The sequence below is a fragment of the Scleropages formosus genome, chromosome 11 (genome assembly GCF_900964775.1).
Source record: "Scleropages formosus chromosome 11, fSclFor1.1, whole genome shotgun sequence".
Lineage (NCBI taxonomy): Eukaryota > Metazoa > Chordata > Actinopteri > Osteoglossiformes > Osteoglossidae > Scleropages > Scleropages formosus.
In genome coordinates this window covers 11,890,745-11,914,652 of record NC_041816.1, presented here as the reverse complement: position 1 = coordinate 11,914,652, position 23,908 = coordinate 11,890,745, and the positions used below count along the sequence as shown (strand labels likewise).

At 44.1% G+C, this 23,908-nt stretch overlaps 1 protein-coding gene across 4 annotated transcripts in view; it reads right to left on the bottom strand.

Moving 5' to 3' along the window:
• Positions 1-23,908, bottom strand: part of efl1 (elongation factor like GTPase 1) — a 63,997-nt gene that overhangs the window by 5,460 nt on the left and 34,629 nt on the right. For all 4 annotated transcript variants that reach the window (XM_018763862.2, XM_018763860.2, XM_018763863.2 and 1 more), the window contains exons 16-19: positions 16,718-16,849; positions 14,009-14,156; positions 5,883-6,868; positions 3,625-3,809 (exon numbers count right to left, since the gene is read on the bottom strand). In XM_018763862.2, the coding sequence (XP_018619378.2) occupies positions 3,625-3,809; positions 5,883-6,868; positions 14,009-14,156; positions 16,718-16,849 (1,451 nt within the window). The remainder of the gene's footprint in view (positions 1-3,624; positions 3,810-5,882; positions 6,869-14,008; positions 14,157-16,717; positions 16,850-23,908) is intronic.

The following is a 23,908-nucleotide window of genomic DNA, read 5'->3' as shown; positions in this document are numbered from 1 at the left end:
ACAAACGCAGGCCAGGAGGAGCAGTTCTTAAAAAGCACACAGCAGCTGTTGCATTATTACATTAATACGCAATTATGAAGTGTCCAGGGCGCAGAGTTGCATTACGATGCATGTTGAATTGGTCTTAATTCAATTCTGCAACTAAAACAACACGGTTCTGTGAATTTATGCACGAATACTCATGTTTTTATTACGAAATAAATAGCTGATAAAAAAAAAAAAAAAAAAAAAAATCATTACTCACTGCTAATTCATTTTGGCTAATTGGGAACAAAAGAAGTGGGTATTGTAGTCCCTAATACTGACATTTATTCTGACTTGCACTGGTCAGTGGGCAAAGTAATTACAGCTTTTCTTGATGTATTTTGCATTCAAAATGTAACTAAATTAGGGAAATGAAGGAAACCTGCAAATGGTCCGTTAAATGGGCGAAAAATAACAGTGTTGGAGATTCATTTCTTGGCACAGCAGGAAGCTGGATTCAACAGTCACCACCCCATCTGGGATTATTTCAGCAATACGTGTATTTAGGTCAAATTATTTAGACCCCCACAGCACAAGCTTGACACTTTTTGTAACTCTGAGCAGCAGTAAGTGCCTAACTCCATGTAAAGGACTGCTGGAATGAGTTTAATTTGTGCAGTTTTAATAATTAAAGACACATCCATTAATGCATTGCTGCAGAGCAGGGGCTGTGAACAGGAATGCCAGGACTTTCACAGCAGACATCTTCACTGCAGTTAATGCCTCAAGGCCATGGCCAGGCATTCAAGGTGTTCACACATTATCACTTAACCTACTCATCCAAACACGTAAAAGCCATAAGCAAGTGGATATTAATATAGGTAGTAATGAGCAGAAGTAAAAATTGTCAAGACTCTTGATGCTCAATTCTACATTTTTCTTCTATCATCTATAAAGATATCAGAATTGGTTAGACTGATGATATTTTGCCCAGTCTTAATGTCTAATTAAGAATATTTGCTCGTCCATAAACACTTTCAACACCTACCGTATTTACGCAACTGTAACTCACACTTTTCCCTCCAAAATTCAAGTTAAAAAAAAATTGGGGAAATTCAGGAAAAATTCAGGAAAAAATTAAATTGATGTTTATAATCTAATCCTCAGTATTCATTACAATTTATAATTGCCCACAATATCGCACATTAAACTGAGTATTTGTAAACGTGTGCCCTGCTGCTCGATTGCCATGTTTTTCCGCGAAATCAATTACTTTTGAGTTTAAAACCAGCACTGTAACTTGAACGTTTCCATATTTCAAGCAGAATTTACACATAATTTACAAGACTTGAGATACGTTATGAACAATGCTTCACGAATGACTTATGAGAAGTGATCTAGAAACGGAGCACGAAACGGACAACAATGGTAGGCCGGTACGCATGTGATTGGTGCGGTATTAACAAACGATCACGCGACTCAACAACGAAGACAAGCGACGATTGTTGAAATACTGATTCTCGTTAATCGAATTCCAAAATATCTGAAACTGCCGTAACAACATTATCTATTTTTTTTTTTTTAACGGTTTAAACTTTTTTCATGTGCAAGGTATATGCAAAACTTAATTTCTATTTCTGTAAAGTAAAATTTGGGGTGCGAGATATACGCGGGGGCGAGTTATATTCGAGTAAATACGGTATTAGTGAAATCTTCTATGTAGTTTGCTATACTATGAACAAGTAACTACCTATATAAAGACATTAAAAAAAGAATAAGTTTCAAAAGTAATCCTGCTGTTATCTGCTAGAGCGAGTTAAAAAGTTCAAGTGGAAATGTGTCAATGGAGGAGCCCTGAAAAGCCTCCTCCCCTGTGAGAGAGGAGCAGTGTGGCCCTCGGGAAGGGCCCAGACAAACGCGCCGTCTGACAGATCCATATGTCCCCAGGAAAGAGGAATTCTGAAACCTTGCTTTGGAACATCAGTGGAGCTAAACACAGTAGCTACTAAACAATTCACTTTATACCGATAAAAAGCACACATAACAGTAACGTAACAGGATCTCTCACAGTACGAAAGGGAAACAGGACTGAATTACAAAGGTTATTAATGAGCTATTAATTAAACAACTACATTTATTAAATGGGCTAAAAATTCAAGTTTAATTTACATCAAATTTAATTTAGCCAAATTTGAAACAATACTCTGCATCGGACACACACCTCAAACGGTTTCATTCCGAGAGCAGTTTAGTACCCGGACGACTACAAAATATGCACAGATGCATATTAAGTATAAAGCGGTTAACGGCAGAGATGAAGTTAATTTACTGAAAAAGAAACGCGCGGTGGCAAGCCTCCTAATACTCCTTTTCACCGTCTTACTGTCACAGCACCCGTAGCAGACAGACTGACCCGTAACCTCGAGTGACACCAGCACCATATGGTGGCGAGTCCGTCGGGGCCTCTGTGCCGAAGCCAAGTGCAGGTATAATGCCTCCACACATGTGGCGTGCAGCGCCTTTGATCCTCCCCCTCCCTCAGGCACGGGCAGTCCAGTAATGAACCCTGGTCCCCAGGCCCTGAGGAGGGGTCCGTCCTGGCCCCAAGGTCAGTGTGGGCCTGCATGTGTATCCGCTGCTCGCAAAGCGTGTTTACTTTAGTACTTCTCTGGTCTCTCTAAATTACAGGCTGGGTGCTCGAGCCTTTCTTACTGCAGAAGAGCTAATTCTGCCTATGAGTGTGGGTGTGTGTGTGTGTGTGTGTCACAACAAATTCAAATATCTACAGACATAATAAGGAATGCAATTAAAAAGAACAAGCCAAAATGTATGACAAACTTGTAGGCCGAAGAAATATTAAAAGTACACAGATTACACTCCAAATACTTATTCTGATAAAAACAATTTATCTGATAATGAAGCAGATGTATGTTCTTACACGCAACTTAAAATCATGGTTTGAAGCAGACATTTTTTTCCACTGTTCAGCCACTCATCTTACGCAGATGACAGAAATGAAAGACTACGAAGGGGTTAAAGAGCCTCATTCAACATTAAAATCACTCTCAAATATACATTAATGAGAATTTTTTTTTTATGTGATAAAGAGTAAATCAACAGTTTTCACCAGTGTGGCAGAAGCAGATCAACAGCAACATTAAAGACTTTTCTAGTCATATGTTTTCAAACCAGCCATCACATTCCACCTTCATTGACAATGGTCCGGTTTGAAAGCCCCATGTTTTTATCCAGTAACATGAGCCTTCCCCTCCAACCCCACTAAGCACAAGTGCTGGACAGGCTACACATTCGCTCAGTACACACACACACACACACACACACACACACACACACACACACACACACACTGACTGAAGCCGCTTGTCCCAAGCAGGGTTGCAGCGAGCCGGAGTCTAACCCGGCAACACAGGGCGTAAGGCTGGAGGAGGAGGGAACACGGCCAAGACGGGACGCCAGTCCGTCACAAGGCACCTCAAGCAGGACTTGAACCCAAGACCCACCAGAGAGCAGGACCCCCCTCGTTCAGTACAGTAAAGACCCAAAGGTGGTCTAACTCTACACAACCTGTATGCGTTCTGTATTCAGTGATTGACACAGGGCTGATGCACCCAATGGCTGGCGATAGTCCCGCTCGCTCACCTCCCAGTGGCTGAAGATCAGCTGTGGACTGGCCAAGCCGCTGGTCCGCTTCCTGATCTCGTCGGCAAAGCCGAAGCTCTCGGCCACGGGGAGCACAGCCTTGATGATGAACACCTCAGTGCCCTCCTTCATCTCCTCCTGTAGCACACGGCCCTCTCTCTTGGACAGGACGCCGTAGACGCGACCTGGAGGAAGAGCATAGGAACTGAGAGTTAACTTGGACGGCCTTCCTGTTTTTAAAAATAGATGGTGGCGTAATGGCTGGGCCTCCATACAAGATAATATGTGGAAGTGTTGAGGAAGGGAAGAGCGTGTGAGGATTTCATGATCTGCCCTCACGAACAAAGACTGACAATAATGTAAGAGGCAAGTATAATGGTGATGACAAGCTCTGATAACTCTGACTGTTGCTTCAATGCCTACATGGCAGCTCTCTGCCAGTCAAGGAAGCAGTTATTGCAGGTACTTCTTGTCATTCGACTGAGGAACATGCATATAAACGCATTTACTGTATAAATATACATTTACGCTGGGTTTATTTATTACTGGGCACAATGGCTTAATAAACAATAACAAACATTTCACCTTGTGTGGACCGCCACTTGAGGTTTATTTTTCAGGATTTAATTTATCCCAGGTAATCAAGGGACTTGGGATTGAATCTCACTCCTGTTGTAGCATGCTTTATCAAGGTACTCAACCTGCATTAATATCGTAAAAACTACCCAGTTGTATAAATGGGCTGGTGGGCACGGTGGATTTGGCCGGTGCTCACAGCGTAGCGGATCTGGGGTTCAAGCCCCATTTGGGTTGTTGTGGTGGACTGGCGTCCCACCCGGGGTGTCCCCCCCCCCCTCTTTGGCCTTGCGCCCTGCGTTGCTAGGTAGGCTCCTGCTTGGGACAAGTGGTTATTGAAAATGTGTGTGTATATAAATAGGTAAATCACTGCGAAAGGCTAAGTGCACAAACCTAACAGCTTAAGTTGCTTTGGACAAAAAAAAAAAAAAAAAAAAAAAAAAATCAGCTGAATGAATGAATTTAAGGACATGTTGCTCAAATATCCCCACAAAGTGAAAAAAACGCACACAAATAAACAAACTGATGTATGTTTAAAACAACTTGGAGTATTGTGTATACAACATAGTATCTTCGCTCATCTGGAATTTTACACAGAAAAAAAGTTGCTGAAATGCCACCTTTTACAGAGACAGTGCCAACTCTTGGACACAAACGTTGCGGCTGCCTCCTCCGACTAAGTGTCACAGCAACACGTCTCATTTAATCACTGAAATGTAGTAACCTGAAAACTGTGCCTGTTTCATATTCACGCTGCTGCCCAACATCTGACATACATATTAAGCACAATTTCTATGTTGCTCAGCTAATTAAATGATATCTGTAGAGAGGAGGAAAAAAAAAAAAAAAACCAGTAAGCAGTATGTGAAATTCCACTTCATTAAATAGATTAATTTGGAACATTACGAGAAAATTTAAAACGATGATTATAGAGCAGGCAGCAATTTATACTGAATCATTAGAGATTCTTTTCTCATCCGAGTCTTCATTCAATCTGCCATTCGCTGTGGATCTTAGCTTCCTGAGAAGCTACCTACTCAGTGGGACGGGATCCAACGATTGCTGCAGATGGACTCATACGACAGCTAGCATGATGAGGAGACAATTCCCCTTTGTTCCACAGCTCTGCAGTATGACATCACTGCATTTGAGCACCAGCGTTTCACAGCAGCTTCCAATTAGGAGCAGTCCGCACTGTTTCCTGTGCATTCAGCAAATCATTTTTTTTTTTTGCTTTGGGAATAAAGAGTAGGGAAGGGAGAGAGGGACCCTTAACCACAAAGAGTTACATGTAAATTGGCTCCTCCAGTACGGCACATTCGGGCGGCACGGTGGCACAGCGAGTAGCGCTGCTGTCTCACAGCACCTGGGTGGTGCGAGAGGACATGGGTTCGATCCCCGCTCAGCGTACGTGGAGTTTGCACGTTCTCCCAGTGTCTGGGTGCTCTGGTTTCCTCCCACAGTGCAAAGGCATGCTGTTCAGGTTCACCCATAGTGTGTGAGTGGCAGGGAGCGCGTGTGTGTTCCACTGATGTATGGATGAGTGACGCAGTGTAAGTCACTGCAGTGAATAAGGTGTGTGGGCTGATAACACTACACAGAGTTCACTGGAAGTTACTTTGGAGAAAAGTGTCTGCTAAATAAATGTTTGATTCTTGTACTTGGGATTATTTTTTTCTTACCTAGCACCTCTGCGGTGGCCATGATCTCACAGGTGTACATGGCAGCCATGAGGCGTTGAGGCTTGGCCTGAAATGCATACCGACAGGCTTCTTTCATTGCGGCGATGAGCTGTCCGGAGAAGGGTCCGTAGCAGTCCACCAAGGAGCTGTTGTTCCTGCGCTTGCCTTCGCTGCTGCCAGTGGGCACCACACTTTCTGACTCTGATCCCCCCTGAGCTTCCTGGTCACTAGTCTGCCCATAGACACCGTCCCCGCTGCGATCCAACCTTGCCGGATCATCAGGTGAGACTCGATCCCCCTCCGACGGCTGTCGAGGGAGCTTCATGTCCCACTTCTCCAGAGAGAAGCACACGCCCATCAGAGGCTCCTCGCACATGGGGCCTGAGAGCGTGGCCAGCTGGAAGCCACTGACAATGCTGTTGTCAAATTCCCTGTATGTCTCAGCCCTGCTCCTCTCCTTCTCCAAGCACTGCCACACGGAGGGCCGCCGATAGCCCTCCAGGTTGTTCACCAGGATGTTGGGTCCGTATCGGCGCGGGCCAAATGACCAGATGCGGTTCACAGCGCTCCTCCATTTCCGCCCCTGCATGTAGGACTCTAGCTTCCGCTTCAGGTCCTGGATGGACTCCAATGTTTTTTGATTGATCTCCAGAGTCTTGCCCTCTTTCATGGACAGATTGAAGAGCTCCATTGTTCGGATGAGGTCACTGTTCGCCTCCAGCAGTTGTGTCACTTCCTCAGGAAGCGGTATGGCCCTGACTCCAATGGTGGCCATTCTGTTTGCAGTGGTTAGTGTGACGAGGCCTGTCGAATCCACCTGAACTGTTTCGGGATACTTGGACTGTTCCTCTTTCACCTGACGGATAACAGCAACCTTCTGCTGTTTGCCCAGTTCCTCGTTGACCATGTCCACTTTTGGAGGTCGAACTATTGTCTCTCGAAATGGAATAATCGGTTTGGAAGCGCTTATTTCTATTTTGGCAAACCTGAAATGAGAAAAGTTACATTAATGAAATGAGGCAACAACTGTTTGATCAGCTATGTCATCAAAATTACACTGTCTGCAGCGAAAGGCAAAAAAGTACAAGCATTTCTCCAAAAACAAATTCAAGACACTGAAAAATTAAATTAACGGCACTAAATTAAATCAGAGTTAACATTTTTTTTGAACAGGTCAATTAAACAGTATATTTGGCTACAGCGAACTGAAAGATGATGAGGTATCATGATTTAATTAACGGCAACCTTCTGGAATTGTGCCTAATAAGTGTTGGAGTAGATGGCACGGATAGGGCCTCTATCCACTAAAACGAATATAAGGAGGCTTTATGTAATCCATTTAGAACCAGACAGCCATAAAACAGGTTGAAAACCCGTTCATCATTTTAACATGTTTACGAGACCCTTCTGATGCTGCACCTTTCGATGGACCAAAGGGAAGCTGAGGAAAACGACTGATTAAAAAGAGGCAAAGAGACACTGTCGGATCTCACTAACAAATTCTGCACAGTAATAAGCAGGGATATAAATTTGTAAAAATATACAAATTATATATATATACAAATTATATATATATATATATATATATATATATATATATATATATATATATATATATATATATATATATATATACATACACACACACACACACACACTGTATAACTGCAGGGGGCGCGGTGGCGCAGTGGGTTGGACCAGGTCCTGCTCTCCGGTGGGTCTGGGGTTCAAGTCCTGCTTGGGGTGCCTTGCAATGGACTGGCATCCCGTCCTGGGTGTGTCCCCTCCCTCTCCAGCCCTAAGCCCTGTGTTGCCGGGTTAGGCTCCGGTTTCCCGCGACCCCGTATGGGACAAGCGGTTTCAGATGGTGTGTGTGTGTGTGTGTGTGTGTGTGTATATATAACTGCATTTATGTTTACACTGATTCATTCAGCAGATGCTTTTCTCCAAAGCAACATACGTGTGAGAACAACAGAAAAAGTTACATTTCTCTAAAAATAAAACTTAAGCACTGAAACTTGTGTACTGAACACCTTTTATTTGTGAACCTGTAAAGGGATGCTATTTTCAGCAATCTGAGATGTATGGACAAATTGTACATTTAGATTTGTTCATGTGTGCACAGAAACTTACAGAAAGTAAGACTGTACCAGTTATTTTAAAAAAAAAAAAAAAAAAAAAAAGTTTCCAACAATAGTAAAACTTTTCCACTGGCACTGCATGCGTGTACATGTGTGTCTGTATATTACAGAAAGATACGAGTGAGTTAGCAGCGTTCCTCTGTTTTAGAGATGATACACTTAAATGGGCATGGTCATCATTCTCTTTAGAAGCTTCATTTACTTTTCTCTGAACCCTGCTCCTTGTAAAAACATAACCGTGCCTGCGAAACAATGGCAAACTACTTTATTGGGAAGACATAACCAGAGCCTCCTGAGCGGAGCCTTGTGAATGGAGCCTTTCACTTGAGCGAACAGACGCGAAGGCATTAACGGCAACAGCGCGGGCACAGAAACGATCCTTTGTGAATTTAATTTGTTTAAAAAGTACACATAAGTACTGGGAAAATGCCAAACATATGTCTGTGCTTTATTAGTATGACGGTGACGTGACCTGACAATTGACCCGAAGCCCTCCTTTTGGGAAATTTTTTTTTTTTTTTTTTTTTAGAAAAAGGAGGGGGAAGCACCTTTCAACAGGCGCCGATCGGGGCCAGAGTCCCCCGGGCTCGAGAGCGGCCGACCTTTTTCTGAGGGCTGATTGTGAGTAGCCACAGGCCAGGCAAACCGTCAAAAGGATCTGTTGTGTATCAGCGCACAATGCTCCTCGGCCCGGACGTGCTGCAGCCTGGGATATTTTTAACTCGTTCCCCGGGATAAGCTCTCGGGGCTAGCAAGTTAGCACCGGCAATATGCTGACCTCCGCATTGCCAGATCCTCCGTTTACCCCCCCGTCGCCGTCGCCGCCCCCGCCTGTCAGCTACGGGTCAAGCAAGGCGCCGTTTCCTCCGCTCTCATATCCTGGGGTGTGGGGGAGGTGCAGCCGACGGGTTTTGACTGGCACCTCAGAAGGCACAAAATGTTTTCTCGATATTCTAGAATGTTGCGCTGCCGTTAGGTAACGGGGGGAAAAAAAAAAACGCACTCTTACTAAAACGGCTTTGAGAACTTTCTTCCCAGCCGCTAAAAAAAACAAGTAGCCGTGTAATTTGGCCAGCTGGGAAAGGCAAGCGAGGGGCACGATAAGACACGCGACGACACACCGCGCTGCAGTGCTCCATCACTGCTACCGCCACTCCACACCTACGGACGCACAGTCGGCTGTGCTCGTCTCCGTCCACGCAGCGTTCTCTTCGGTTTAGGACCCACTACGGCACAGCGAGGGATTAGATCACCTTTTCGCATCGGGATGCCACGTGCACTTTCCAGCTCTCTTTCTTCCTGCGGCTTATTCAATATGAGCAGTTCATATTAGAAAAACTGTTTGGCGTTAGTAGGGGGCATGGTGGCGCAGTGGGTTGGACCGGGTCCTGCTCTCCAGTGGGTCTGGGGTTCAAGTCCCGCTTGGGGTGCCTTGCGATGGACTGGCGTCCCGTCCTGGGTGTGTCCCCTCCCCCTCGGGCCTTACGCCCTGTGTTGCCAGGTAGGCTCCGGCTCCCCGCGACCCCGTATGGGACAAGCGGTTCTGAAAGTGTGTGTGTGTGTGTGTGTGTGTCGTTATGTGGAGTTAATGTGCTCCTTGTTTGTACAATTAATGAGTATGATGTAGAGGTGCAGGAGCAAACCTAGGAGGAAAAAAGTAATTAATAACTGCCAAAACCAAGAAACCCTTCGGAGACCAAAGTGGCAAGTCCGTACGCCACTTCAGGGCTTTTCAGAGGAAATGCCAAAGTGGTAACTGCTGCTTATGAAACTAGAGCTCAGTAAGAGTTTGCCTGTAATGAAGGCGGCGGCGCGGATTAACAGCGTGCGATCAGTCAATCAAGTTCCCGGAGAGGGGAAAAAGCACAGGACAACTGCGAGGTGGCGAGTTCACCCTGCTGATGTCACCAAACTTGCATCACGCTGCTTATAAAAACATCCCGTCCCACGCAGAGGCCATTTACATTATTACTCTTTTTAAGAGGCCCACAAAGGGGGAGATTTTATCAGTTTGCCACACAAACCACAGCTTTATGGATCACGCTGCAGCAGAGGGAAGCCTCATCCGATGCATCGCGACGTAATTACAAAACGGGAGACCGTATGAATGAGGACTAACGTGGTTACCCTGTAACCACTGGAGCCCCACGTAAATGGAAAAACATTCATTTTCAAAATCGAAGCTTCATGTCAGCAAATAAGAACTCTAATGTCCTTGAGCACATGAAGACATGGCTTTCACAAACAGCAGTACAGCGAAGGGTGCCTACTACTATGGCGTCATTGTACCACGTCAGAGTGGTGGCAGGACAACAACCTGTCCCTCAATGTCCGTAAAACTAAGGAGCTGGTGATTGACGGTTCGGGCACCCATCTACATAGGAAGGGATGTTGTAGAGAGGGTCAACAGCTTCAGATTCCTAGGGGTCACCCTCACTGCCAATCTCACATGGACTGAGCACACAGCACCAACCATCAAAAAGGCCCATCAACGTCTCCACTTCCTCAGGTGTCTGAAGAAAGCCAGGATGTCCACTACAGTCCCCACCACCTTCTACAGATGTGCTGTGAAGTCCGTCCTCACAGGGTGTATTACGTCCTGGGGTGGCAGCTGCTCCATAGAGGACAAGAAAGCCCTACGGAGGGTGGTCAAAACAGCTCAGGGAATCATCGGCACACAGCTACCAGCAGTGCAGGACACCTATACCACACGCTGCCTCAGAAAGATGATGTGCATCATGAAAGATCATAGTCACCCCGCATGGGCACTTTTCTCTTCTCTGCCATCTGCAAAGCGGCTAAGGTCTATTCGAACCCGCACTGCTAGGTACGGGAACAGCTTTTACCCCACTGCTGTAAGAGTATACAACACTAACCAATGTGCCACCTTTAGTAACTAGAGTTGGACTGCTCCTCCTAAGCACATTGAGAATGCTTAAGTCACAGTGTAATTTACCATTCTCTCGTTCTGAGTTCTCTGGCTGTCAACCGGTATTATTGTTATTACTGCTACCGTTATTTATTGTCATTGCTATTAGCATTACTCACTGTCATTGTCATTGTTTTGTTTGTACAGTTTTGTATTGTCTCTGTCTTACCCATAGTCTGTGAAGAAGCACACACACACACACACACACACACACACACACACACACGCACACACACATTTTCAGAACCGCTTGTCCCATACGGGGTCACGGGGAACCGGAGCCTACCTGGCAACACAGGGCGTAAGGCCGGAGGGAGAGGGGACACACCCAGGACGGGACGCCAGTCCATTGCAAGGCACCCCAAGCGGGACTCGAACCCCAGACCCACCGGAAAGCAGGACTGTGGCCCAACCCACTGTGCCACTGCACCCCCGTCCTGTGAAGAAGCATTCAGGAAGAATTTCATGATACTTGTACACGGTACTTGTGCCTATGACGATAAACTTGAAACTTGAACTATTTTGCAGGTCTCAGTGGAAGGGTTTTGGGACTCTAGAAGATGTTCTCAAAACACAAACAGTCAAGTGTGTTCTCTGATGTCCCACATCCACCCCAGTAAGCTGGACGGCACAGCCCTCATATACACACTCAGCGGCCACTTCATTAGGTACACCTGCTTGTTAACGCAAAAGCCCTGCTCGTCGGAATAGTGAATCGTGTGGCTGTCACTCTGTAAATAAAGTATGCAGACAGGGCTTTGCGGTTCAGTTACTGTTGGCCTAAGCGTTAAAATGAGCAAGATGCCTGATCTAAGTCATTTCCAATGTGGTATGACAGTTTGTGCCGGACATAGGTGGTCCGTCACTCCTGGGATTTTGGTGTGACAAACAAAGGTCATTCACTTAGCAGCACTTCTGTAGGAACAAACACTTTGCTAAGAAGAGAGGTTAGAGGACAATTGTCAGGCTCATTAAAGTCAACAGGAAGATCACAAGTGCAAAAATAACAGCTCAGTAAAAGGGTCATGTACTGAATGGTATTTCTGAATGCACAACTCTACAGCTCTTACATTTACATTTATTCATTTAGGTGACGCTTTCCTCCAAAGTGACTTACAATGCTAAGAAACCTACAACCACCTACCCGTTTATACAGCTGGGTAATTCTACTGGAGCAATTTAAAGTAAGGAGCTTGGTCAAGCGTACTAGAGCAGTGAGATCTGAACAAGCAACTTTCCCCTCCAAAGGCAGAAGCTCTAACCCTTTGTGCTAACAGCTGTCCCATGAAGCAGATGGGCCACTGCAGAAGACAACAAAGTTTCACTTTTGTCAGACAGAAACAAGAAGATAATGCTACAGTGTGCAAGTGATCACCCAAACTGGATGACCACAGAGTGCAAAAATGTGACTTGGTCAAGGGTACTACACAGCAGGAGGCAGGGTTCAACCCCCGGGTGCTTTGACTGAAAGCAACAGCCCTAACCGCTACGCTACCAGAGGCCCAGTACAAACTCATTTTCTATAGGTAGAGATTTTCCTGCTAGCGCTATATCATTACTATTTTAGACTAGCTTTAGATCACAACATCAGAAAACCAGAAGACTAGCACCCAAGTATAGAGAGGATGGACCTTAAGTAACACGCACCAGTTTAAATTCACACAGGAAATCAGTCGTAAGGTGGTCTATTTCAACAGCCACAATCTAGGCAGTCCACAGACCTTCAGCGATTCAATAATATTACATCATTTAAATAAGGTTTCAATTATTACTCCATTATCACTATGTATCTTAATTATCAGTAATTAACAGGTATAGCTCCAGTATAAGGTAATTGAGGATGATGTGTTAGTGTGGACAGTTTGGGAACCCCTGATCAAAGGCATTCACGCACATGCAAAAGACGCAATGCCGTTATTTTTGTGGTATGTGGCTCTTGGGCTGGGTGGGGGGAGCTGACAGCAGGAGCAGATAGCTATTCTGCACGCGGCGTCCACCGAATGACAAGGAGAGGCCTGTGTGCCTTCACACATTCAGCCTGTTCCTGCTGGAAGGCTCGCGTGCATCCGTGCTGTCGAGAAGCGAGGGCCGACGGGGAGCGCTCCCATTTCGCGAAGAACCCGGTGACAAACTGTCAGACAGCCTGAGACAAACTGTTCATGTCACTCACAGGCCAATTATAACCTGAAATGTGAACAGATGTATCCGCCATCCCCGCGTAAGCGGAATCCTCCTTTATTTCGAAATTCCTAAAGATGTCCTTGCTCTGTTTACCTCCTTCAACAAGAACACAGCGCAAAGAAGCAGGTCATCACGCTGAAGGAACAAAGCATCAGAAGCACAGAAAGTGCACTCAGACAGCCAAGCAGATTCCACATCTTTTCCACATCTCCCCATCCAAATAAAACATTTCTCAGTAATGTATTAGGTGCACATGTGAGATCTGTTAAAGGCTCTGTTAAGTGTTCTGTGACACATTCAGGTTTTATAAAATACCTTAAAACTAATACCAGATGCCCCATTTTTGCACTGTGATGACTGCAGAGCTCCTGGGAAGAACTGATGGTCAGGTGGTACACATGCTTTTGCTAAGAAAGCATCATTGACCTCGGCAGGCAAGTCAGAAAAATCCCAGCGGGGAAACCTCCCCACTCATCCTTATTTGTTTCTCTGTTGTCTTTAACCCCTTGGCCTCATGTTACTTTGATGCCTGTCTATGCCTGTCATCACCTCTCTGATGACCTTCACCCCGATGTCCACAACTCCCTCTAACAAGACTTTAGCTCAAACAAAACACTGCTGCATAAACTGGCAAAATACCATGCATAAAATCTTCAATTCAACTAATTAATGTTGATAATTCTTTGACATTTCTAGCCCGTACCTCTTTCTGATTGTCTTCTCTCGAGTTCTGTCGCCCGGAGGCAGTCTTCCGCATGGTGGTTCCTGCTTTTCTGTACATACCTCTCTGGGGATCTCTCAGTGTTCACTTCTCTATAATGATCTGTCACGGCCAGTCCTCACCCTACAGGTGGTCTCTGTCTCAGAACGCTTACCTCTCTCTGAGGTCATCTAGGCAGCGCTGAAGATGGACTTCACCTGCTGTCACCAAAACGTGCTCCCCTGTCTCCTGGATCAGAACCTCTGCACATGGGTCTGCCTGGTTGAGCAGTTTCATGCCCCGAACCAGCTTTGGCATCTCACCTACAGAAATGTAAACACACAGAGACAGGTGAACAGGCAGAGGCATGCATGAACACACAGAGAAAGATGTACACGTACAGAGGTGCAAGAAACCGACAATCAGACACACCCACGCACGGACACACAGGATGAATGAACGCGTTCACTTTTTCAGCAGTTTGCTATAAGGCGTGACATGACGAAGTCTTAAGTCAACCTTTGATTGCTCTGTAGTCCTTTGAAGGAAAACCCTTACAAGACTGCCTTGGCCACTATACTATGTCTTTATGTGTAATGGGCTGAACTAGGATAGGTACATACTGTATGCTGCGACAGATGGCCAAATGACGTTTAATCACTTTGAAAATATCAAACCTCTGAGTAGAGTCTGATGACGTTGCGAAATATTCCCCTTTTTAATACCATAATACCTTATAAACCGTTCATTTGGAAGTATCACATTCAAACACTTCAGACACAATAATGCAGTGCATACATTTAAAAAAATTCTGTGCGTTTCATAACATTTCTGGGGGTATACAATAACAGAACATGAACTGGGAAGGTCACAAAGTGAAAAGTCAGAAACTATGTGCTAAAAGGATAACTCTGAAGTGTCCAAAACAGCACCAGATTAAATTAAACCAAGCTCAACCCAACCAAAACCAAAAGCAAAAGCAGAAACAAAAACTAAATTTAGCCAGTGCCCAAAGACAGGATGGCAGTGTTCAAATTCGGCTCCACTTCTTTTTTCATATTGCAGAACTGCTGATCACTTGTTTGTCAAACGCAGGCAAGAAATATAATTTAAAGCTAAAAACCAACAGAAGTGTTAAATAAGAGAAAAAGGCCATAAACTGTATTGAACTGCTCAAATATTACAAAACAGCAAGGGTCGGGTAAGACCTAAAAAAACCTAAACAACAAAAATCATTTCATTCTTATTAATAACTATAATGTCTTCCACTCTTAGACAACATGGCATTAAGCATATTTTGCTTATATTATAACTGTACATTTTATTTGAAGAAAATAAACCTTAAAAAAAAATACACTAGTGTTCAAAAGTTTGGAATCACCCTGAAATTTTCATGTTTTTGAGATAATGCATACTTTTTAAATCAAGGTACCATTAAATTGATTTTAAAAAAAATATAGCCAAGATGTCATTACTAATGTTGCAAATGGCCATTACTGATTGAAATGGCTGGTTTATCATTTATTATTCACATATGACTATAAAGCCTCATTTTCAGCAGCCATTACTCCAGTGTCCTAATGGTAAACTCTAATGGTAATGGTCCTAATGGTAGGTAATTGTAATTGTGTTAGGACCCACTGAAACCCACTATTCTGCTCAAGAAAACAAGTAAACTGTCTTTCCTTAGGTTGCAAAAGTTTAGCAAACACTTTCTGATTTCTATCATGTTCAGGCATTTGACTTTGAATGTCATTAAAATTGTGAAATAATTGTTTTTAGGTGTTTGTAATAACAGTTGTGCAGCTGTCTGGTCACAGAAATGGGGGTGAAAACATAAAAAAAAAAAAAAAAAAGATTGCCTACATCTGGTTTAAACTGGGCGAGGTGCGGTGGCGCAGTGGGTTGGACCGCAGTCCTGCTCTCCCGTGGGTCTGGGGTTCGAGTCCCGCTTGGGGTGCCTTGCGACGGACTGGCGTCCCGTCCTGGGTGTGTCCCCTCCCCCTCTGGCCTTACGCCCTGTGTTACCGGGTAGGCTCCGGTTCCCCGTGACCCCGTATGGGACAAGCGGTTCTGAAAATGTGTGTGTGTGGTTTAAACTGTCAAGAAGTCCAGAAAAGTAAAGGTCCACAAAAAACACTAAATTGTACAAATAAAGACCATATACACTTGAACTAATGTTCAAAAGGAGTAAAAATCCTCTTATCGGGAGAGCTAACAATATATCCAAGAAAAGCTGTCTGGTGTAAAGTTTCCAAGGCGTGAAATATGGAGGAGTGACCTCATGACAAGGAAATAAAAGAGTTCCTCGGTTTATCATTAATGCAGATGTTACTGAGAACTTCTGAATGGTTTCCTAACACAGCATGGTGCCTGAACAAAGCCTAAGGAAAAAAAATAGCTTTCAGGGATCTCTAGGATATGGAAAATACAAGAAGAAAACAGGCAGATTCTTCACAGGCTGACACAGGATTTTTTTAAAAATAAAATAGCTCTAAGTTCGCTAATAGACTCCATCTGAGGAAAATTTCGCCCTTGGCCAAAAAGTTCGTCATATTGGTGTCAGAAACTAGACTCCAGTGAAATGAACTTTTTTCTTCCATACTTGTTCACCCTACATGACTCTTATGAGAATAGTTTTTCAATCAGAAGTTGGGATTGGGAGGTTAGTCATCAATCCATCATCCTATCGATCATCTACTATCAGTAACCACTTGTCCAATACAGGGTCAAAGAGGTCCTGAGCCTATCTCAAAAGCTTAGAGCCTGAGTCAGGGTACACCGTGGATGGGACACCAGCCCATCAGAGGAAAATCTCAGACACACACACACAAACACACACCAGCATTAGCTTAATTGGCCCATCGGCTCTGCGCATACTTACTTGGGTGTTTGGGCTCAATAGCAACCCTCACAATGGGTGTAGCCTCGAAGTTGAGAGGGGTGAATGGTGGACAGGCTGGACTTGTGGATATCGTGGCGGACTTTAAGATCCAATCTTCCATCCCTCCGATACCTGGGAACATCCATCAGGAAGGAGAGGAACAGTTGAAAGATCTCCCAGTACCTCTTAAGTGCATGCATTAGTTCAATCTCATATCAGAATAAAAAAAGTTAATGGTTTTCTCATTACACAAATGGAAACGTGATGGCATCTTCTCTGCACATGATGGCAGACTAATTACTGACTCTTGGGCTTGGTCTGAGAGAATATCATCAATATTAAAATTTTTTTTTCTTCTGTGGCATCAACTAAAATGCATTTTGCATTTTAAGTCTACAGCGCAAATATCACGTTTCATGCTTTCAGCAAATGCCTTTAGTCATAATTGCTTCCTATGAAGATTTTGTGTGCAATAAAGAATGCTATAAACATAATGATAATGGACTCAATATTAAAACATTTTGCGGATGGAATATGTTCCAGTTACCTGGACCTAGAGATTAAAACTGAACATATATTATGAAATGTAAAATGTGCAACCTGACAAAAGACAGACAGCAAAAAGAGAAAAACAGCAAGGACTGTTTTCAACCACACTTAAAATCATTCATACAATGTAAAACAAAAAAAGAATTTATTTGAACAAGCTGAGATAATTTCAATACATCATCCGGTGCGCTTCCCCATGAGCGCTAAATCCAGTGGTGTGTTAAATTTAAAGAGGAATGACAACTGTTTCTGCAAACAGCCAATGATGAAAGTGCATAGAATTCACAGGCCAGCTGTGTCTTCAGACAGAGGTTCTGTGGAGAGGAAGATGTCACCGAGACCAGCAGACAGGCCTCAGGAGACACATGGCCCCATTGCCTCGACGGAGGAGAAACCAGAGTTCGCTCCTCTTCCTGTGGAACACGATCGCTGCAGGACAGCGGCACCGGGTGAGATGCCAGGCATTAGCTGGCAGCTGGCGACTGAAGAGCAGCCGAAGGAGGCAAAAGGAAGGCCTCCGTGCTGACGTGTGCCGGATCTGTGAAACAGTTTACACTGAATCACTGCGCTTTCAATTTACAGCACCCTGCGGTTGTGCCCATCCACAGAGACCGAGCACATACCTGTTCCAAGTCTACTTGATTGTTTTGGCTATAAAAATGACTTATGAATAGATATTCCCACATTAAAGCAAGAAGGAACGCTCTCCACAGCCAGTGCCTTTGCCAATTAACCGGGGGGGTTGTGTTAATTCAGCCTCAAATGTTTCACCCTGGCAAATAACCAGCATCACTTGCTACAAATATAAGCACGGAACATTAGTCTGCCTTTACTTTTCAAGGAAATACATTTTCAGACAAGGTGCCAAGTTCATACAATGATCGTAATATAACAGTGTTTACAAAAGAACCAAGAGTAACCATGCCACCACGGGGCCATAAATGAAGGTTATTTCATGAAAAGCATTCACCCTTGAGAGTGTCACCTCTTGGTCCCTCAAAAGATGTGTATTCAGAGCATTTCAATATCTTTTATTGCTTTCAGTCAATAATCTATTTATTGCATTTAAATTTGAGCCACAATATTACCAAATTAGGCGCCTGCAAGATATCATAACTTCGGTGTTCCTGAGCGGACTCAACCGGCAGCAGTTACAACTGAAGCAGTGAACTGAGAAGGCCGAAACGCATATCTGTCAATGTAACCTATTAAAAAAAAACACAAAGAGCATTACTCTAATGCTTGCAGGCTTTTTGTGCGTGAACAACACAATGAAAAATGACAATAAAAAGCAGCGCAAGGCTCACTTCCTTCGAGATCGTTAAATTACGTAGTCATGATGGGGGGGGGGGGGAGAGAGAAAAAACACACACAATTCAATGGAAAGTTTTTAACCAAAGAAAAACCAGATTTCTAAATCACAGTGACATTCTGTTCCTAAGTGTTGCCACATGTTTAATATTGGATGCCCTTTTGTTTTATACAAAAACTGCAGATGTTTACCAAAGCTGAGCAGTACTGAAGCTGACAGCGGTTTTGGTTTTAAACAGGTCCACCAAACCTGTTGGAAGCGGCGCAAAGAACCCGCTGAATCTATTCAGCATGGTTTCTCTCCGGCACTTCTTTCATTGCTTTTAATGCAGTTTTCACCACAGTTAGTAAAGTAGCAGGACCTTAAGTAACCTTACCCTTATCTAATGTCTTTGTCTAAGGCAGCTCACAGTGTTTGGTGTGAACGCTAAGCTACTTACTATTAATTACCCATAGATACAGCAAGAGACATGTGCTTCAGGTGAACCGATGACTCTACAGAGTGTGTGACCGCTCTTTGATGGACTGGCGTCCTGTCCTGTGTGCACCCTGCCTTGTGCCCTATGAATCGAGGATTCTCCATGACCCTGCATTGCACAAGCAAGGGGGACAACTGATAGCACAGTGGTTAGAGCTGTTGCCTTTAGACCCAAAAGTCACAGGTTCGTTTCCCCTCTCTAGCTGTAGTACCCTCGAGCGAGGTACTTTGCCGCAAACTGCTCCAGCAAAACTGCCCATCTGTATAAATGGGTAAATACCTGTAAGTAGTTTAATGCTGTAAGTTGCTTTGGAGACAAGCATGAGCTAAATTAATAAATGTAAGTAACTGAAGAAAATACGTATTTTTTTCTGAATCAGTATTTTGATCAAGGCTACTGTGGAATTTAAAGGCGGGTTTATCGATTGCAAGATGGAAAACCTCAAATATATCCAATTGATGGAAAACCAACAAGCACACATGAAGTAAAGAGACGAGAAATGGATGTATTTAGTACGGGTGAACTAGTAAACCTGCGTGAGAAGTTCCCTCAAGCTGGCAAAGACCAGATTGATGGCCGTTCACTGTCGGCTGCCCGCGAGGGCCACGGCGCTCCCTGGCTCGCTCGCCCGCTTGTCCACACCCCAACGCCATTCTCTCATTCGCTTGATGAATGGGCTGCAGGTAAGCCGAGTCTCTCAACTGTGACCTCACCGCACCGCGAGGATCGTTCAGAAGTGACTGTATAGGCCCTGCGGTATAAGCAGGTCAAGTGAAACAGAAGCACTCAGTGGGCTCAGTGAGACATAACTGAAATAAAGTGGGCAGATTCCACGCAGGCTCTTTCTCTGTGAGCGGCTCCGCCCGTAGCCCACGGTGGTTTTATCTCGCTCATGACTGCTTCCTGCATTCGCTCAATTCCCTCTGAGCTGCTCGATGGCTGCAAGTCAACCATCGCCAAAATTAAAGTTTTTCTTTTTTTTTTTTTTCTTATAAAAAAAGAGGACTTCACCTCAGTTGGCATTTTAACGATCCGCATGTAAATCCAACCGCTCCTCAACTTTTCACCCCACACGTGTTTTTTATTTCTCTCCTCAAAAATTGTTCTTGAAATTGGTACCAAAAATGCTTGATGTAGGGGGAAAATGCAAAATTGAGACCTTGAAGGCAGCAGGTACAGCCATGGTAGAATGAAATTTCAATACAGCTTTAAGAAAATGAAAAAATTTAAGTACATCAAATAAATTACATTGCAACTGGACCTGGAGCAGGTTTTCAAGTAATAATGGGAAAAAATTCAAAGTAGCGAAATTCTAATTTAAAACACATGCAACATAACATTTTACTGACACAACTGGACTCCATTTTAGTGAACTCTATGCTTACTCGTACAATCATCGTAGCCAACGAAAATTAAACTAATGTCTTGTTTTCATTGCCTTTTAATTGGTAATCTTGGGCAACTGACACATTCATAATGTTTCTTCCATAAATAAATTACTATAAGTAAATAACATCACATACATACGAGAGTCAGCCAAAATCCAACTGTCAAAACTCTGCCATAGCTTATGAAATACTGAAACAAAAAAGGACTCGATGAGTTTTGAATTCTGCACCATAAGCCCAGACTACACTAAAACAACATCTAAGAGAATACAAATAGAAATGGCTCTCAATTAGAAAATACTTACTATCAAAATAGCAAAGTTGCCATTGCCTCACAATACTGCTACCTATAAAAATGTTAAAATATTCTATATACCAACTTTAGCTCATTTTTGGCATGAGTTGTCATATCTTCAATATTTCTGCAGCAGGTAGCTTAGTGGTTAGAGCTGTCGCATCTGGACTGAGGTCACAGGTTCGAATCCCATCTTTCGCTGTAGGATCCAAGATGAAGGTACTTACCCTGAATGGCCCCGTAAAAATTACCCTGCCACTAGCCGTGTCATCTATACGGACAAAAGTACATGTAAATAGTAATAGTTTGAAAGTTTATCCTTGTGTCAGAGAATCCATCTTTAAGACACAACATGTTCCTCCACATGCACAGCCATAGAGCAGAGCCCAGCTGGGGAAAAAGCAACCTAAAGGATTAAACACAGAGGAATCGTACAGCACAATAAATATACACCATGCACGCGTGTAATTACCAAAATGTTAACAAGAGAGTCTGAAAAACTTAACAAGCTGTGTACAGGTACCAGTGAATGTGTCAGCACCACATACAGCACAAGGAGCGTGTACGGTGCAATTTAATGGGCTGTAATAAACCATGCCTGCATGGTGTTAAGCGCAAAACTGCGACACGCAATCTGAAATGACTAATTTCCAAGTAAAGATCAATGCCAGGCAGCAAACAGCATCAATCACAGCTTCCAGGTTACTCATTCCCATACTTCTGCAACTCTGCATCATAGAGGAATTGCACTTGACCTGCAGGCTCCAGAAACTGACCGCCAATTACAGGTCTGCGACGTCCTCAGAGGACATGCGGACGAAGAGGCCAAAAGGTCATCACGAGCCGGTTTAATTAGAGGGTTCGCGAGGAGGTGTTCGGATTGCAGACTAGGCACGAAAAAGTTTCGCCAGCCGCCTTTCGGTGACAAGTGCAGTTTGCAGAGACGTGTATGTCCGGGCGAGCACCTACGGTGAGCCATAATGTCGGAGAACGTCGACGTTGACCAAGAAAAGAGCTCGCAGTGATTCAAGCACAGAGAAATTTCCAAAAACCACAAATACAGTTGGCAGCAATACAAGTTATATAAAGAACATTTTTTCCTCCTTGTGTATTTGGCAGCTGTTCTCGTTCTCAGCTGTGGCTCTGTGTGCTTTCTTCAAAGCTGGCGCCTCGGACGCTCGAGGAGCCGGAGCCCCAGTAACAATGCAAGTGTTACAACAGCCTTGCCTCTTCCCTCATCTGCCATGTATGCAAACTTACATGTCTTTTTGTGTCAAAGATCTGCAAAAGTACAACTTTTTAGCGTTCAAAAAACTAAGCGCAACAGAGGAAACTGAGCGTTCAACAGTTCCGTAGCAGCACTGCTTGTCTGATTCGATCTGCGTGACTGGAACCAATACAGTATCCACCCGCACACACTCCTCGCACCCTGAATGTTTCCTTAGAAGGAACTAGACTCACAAACAAACAAAAATTAAACACCTAATAGAAACCACTCACATGCATTTAAATTTTCGCAATTGATTGCCTGAAAAAACCACAAAAGATCACCTAAAACACACAAACTGAACATAAATTAAGTGTTAAATTAAGAATCGTGTTCCTGTACGGATGGGGGGTGTGGTGGTGCAGTGGGTTGGACCGGGTCCTGCTCTCCCGTGGGTCTGGGGTTCGAGTCCCGCTTGGGGTGCCTTGCGACGGACTGGCGTCCTGTCCTGGGTGTGTCCCCTCCCCCTCCGGCCTTATGCCCTGAGTTGCCGGGTTAGGCTCCAGTTCCCCATGTCCCGTATGGGGCGAGTGGTTTGGATGGCCTTAAATTTAACATTAACTACTATTCTAGATTTAATTACCTTTTTATATCCACTGTAAAGAACAACAGAAAGGACACAAAGCACTTTTTTTTTTTTTATAAATTAGATTAATGTCCAAGACTCAAGTCAATCAATATTCAAGTAGTCCCTGGATTCAGTAGGAATAGGGCGCTCAGCTAGGCAAGGTACGCCCTGGACAGGATGCCACACCATAACAGGGCAATCACACACACACACACACACACACACACACACACACACACACACACACACACACACACACACACACATATATATATATATATATAATATAAAAAACCAAAAGCAAAGAGAAGCCTAGAGTCATGCAAGCAACTTCAGACTGCATTTGCCAAGTTCTGTTCCCGGTGTGAAATCCAGGATCACTGCAGCCTAACGCCTAGCAGCCTCAAGGATGTTCTAAACAAGGAGACGGGCAAAGAAAAAAACCTTGGAAAATACGATACCACACTCTGACTTGATGATGCATTCGCAAACCTGGCCAGGTCACCACACTTCTCAGCTGCGGTGAAAGATGTGGACCGAGAAGACGGACGGGCCAGTGCTACGCGCCAACTGTTGCGGCCAGCTACTCCCCAAATATAATCGGGCCTTGACTGGCAAATCTGTCAGGAATCAATTATTTTAGTTGGAGTTGGAGATCTCTGAGCTCTGCCTTTCAAAGGGTGCGGGGGGAGGACACTAAACTACTGATGTGTCAGCTGGTGGTGGAGAGGTACAAAGACCCCCCGCTCCAGCACCCTGCATACCAACCCTTCCCATCCAAATCGTGCGTGTAACCTTTATTTCCATTCCAGCTCAAAGAGGCAACTCTTGTTTACTCATCTGTTTCTCCCTTTTTAGTGAATGAACTACACTCCAGTCATTTGTCGATGCAATGCTGTTTAATAAGGAAACGCACCAAATTTCCTGTCCCTCGAACTTCTCTACATCCGTGGCATACATTTTTTAAAAATAATCCTATAAAGACTCGATTAACATAACAATATTCTTCAGTAAGGCATTTCCTTTTATCCTGCTACACAATCTGAGGGAAAACACATTTTTTCATTTCATATTGTATGATATGGACATGTGCTCTGGAGCTCTCTGACACCAATGCCCCCGCGTCACCGGTAGTGTCGTGACTACGGTGTTGATTTCATAAACATGGTTTAAAACTATTTCCATGTTTGGTCAGTTGAGTGAAGGCAAGTTTTCTAATACAATATTTCCGGATGGAAATGTGCCTTCACCTGCCCTACTCTGAACTAACCTTACATATAATCCCTCTTCGGACAAATCGGAAACATTGTCGGAAGAAACAAATTGAACAATAG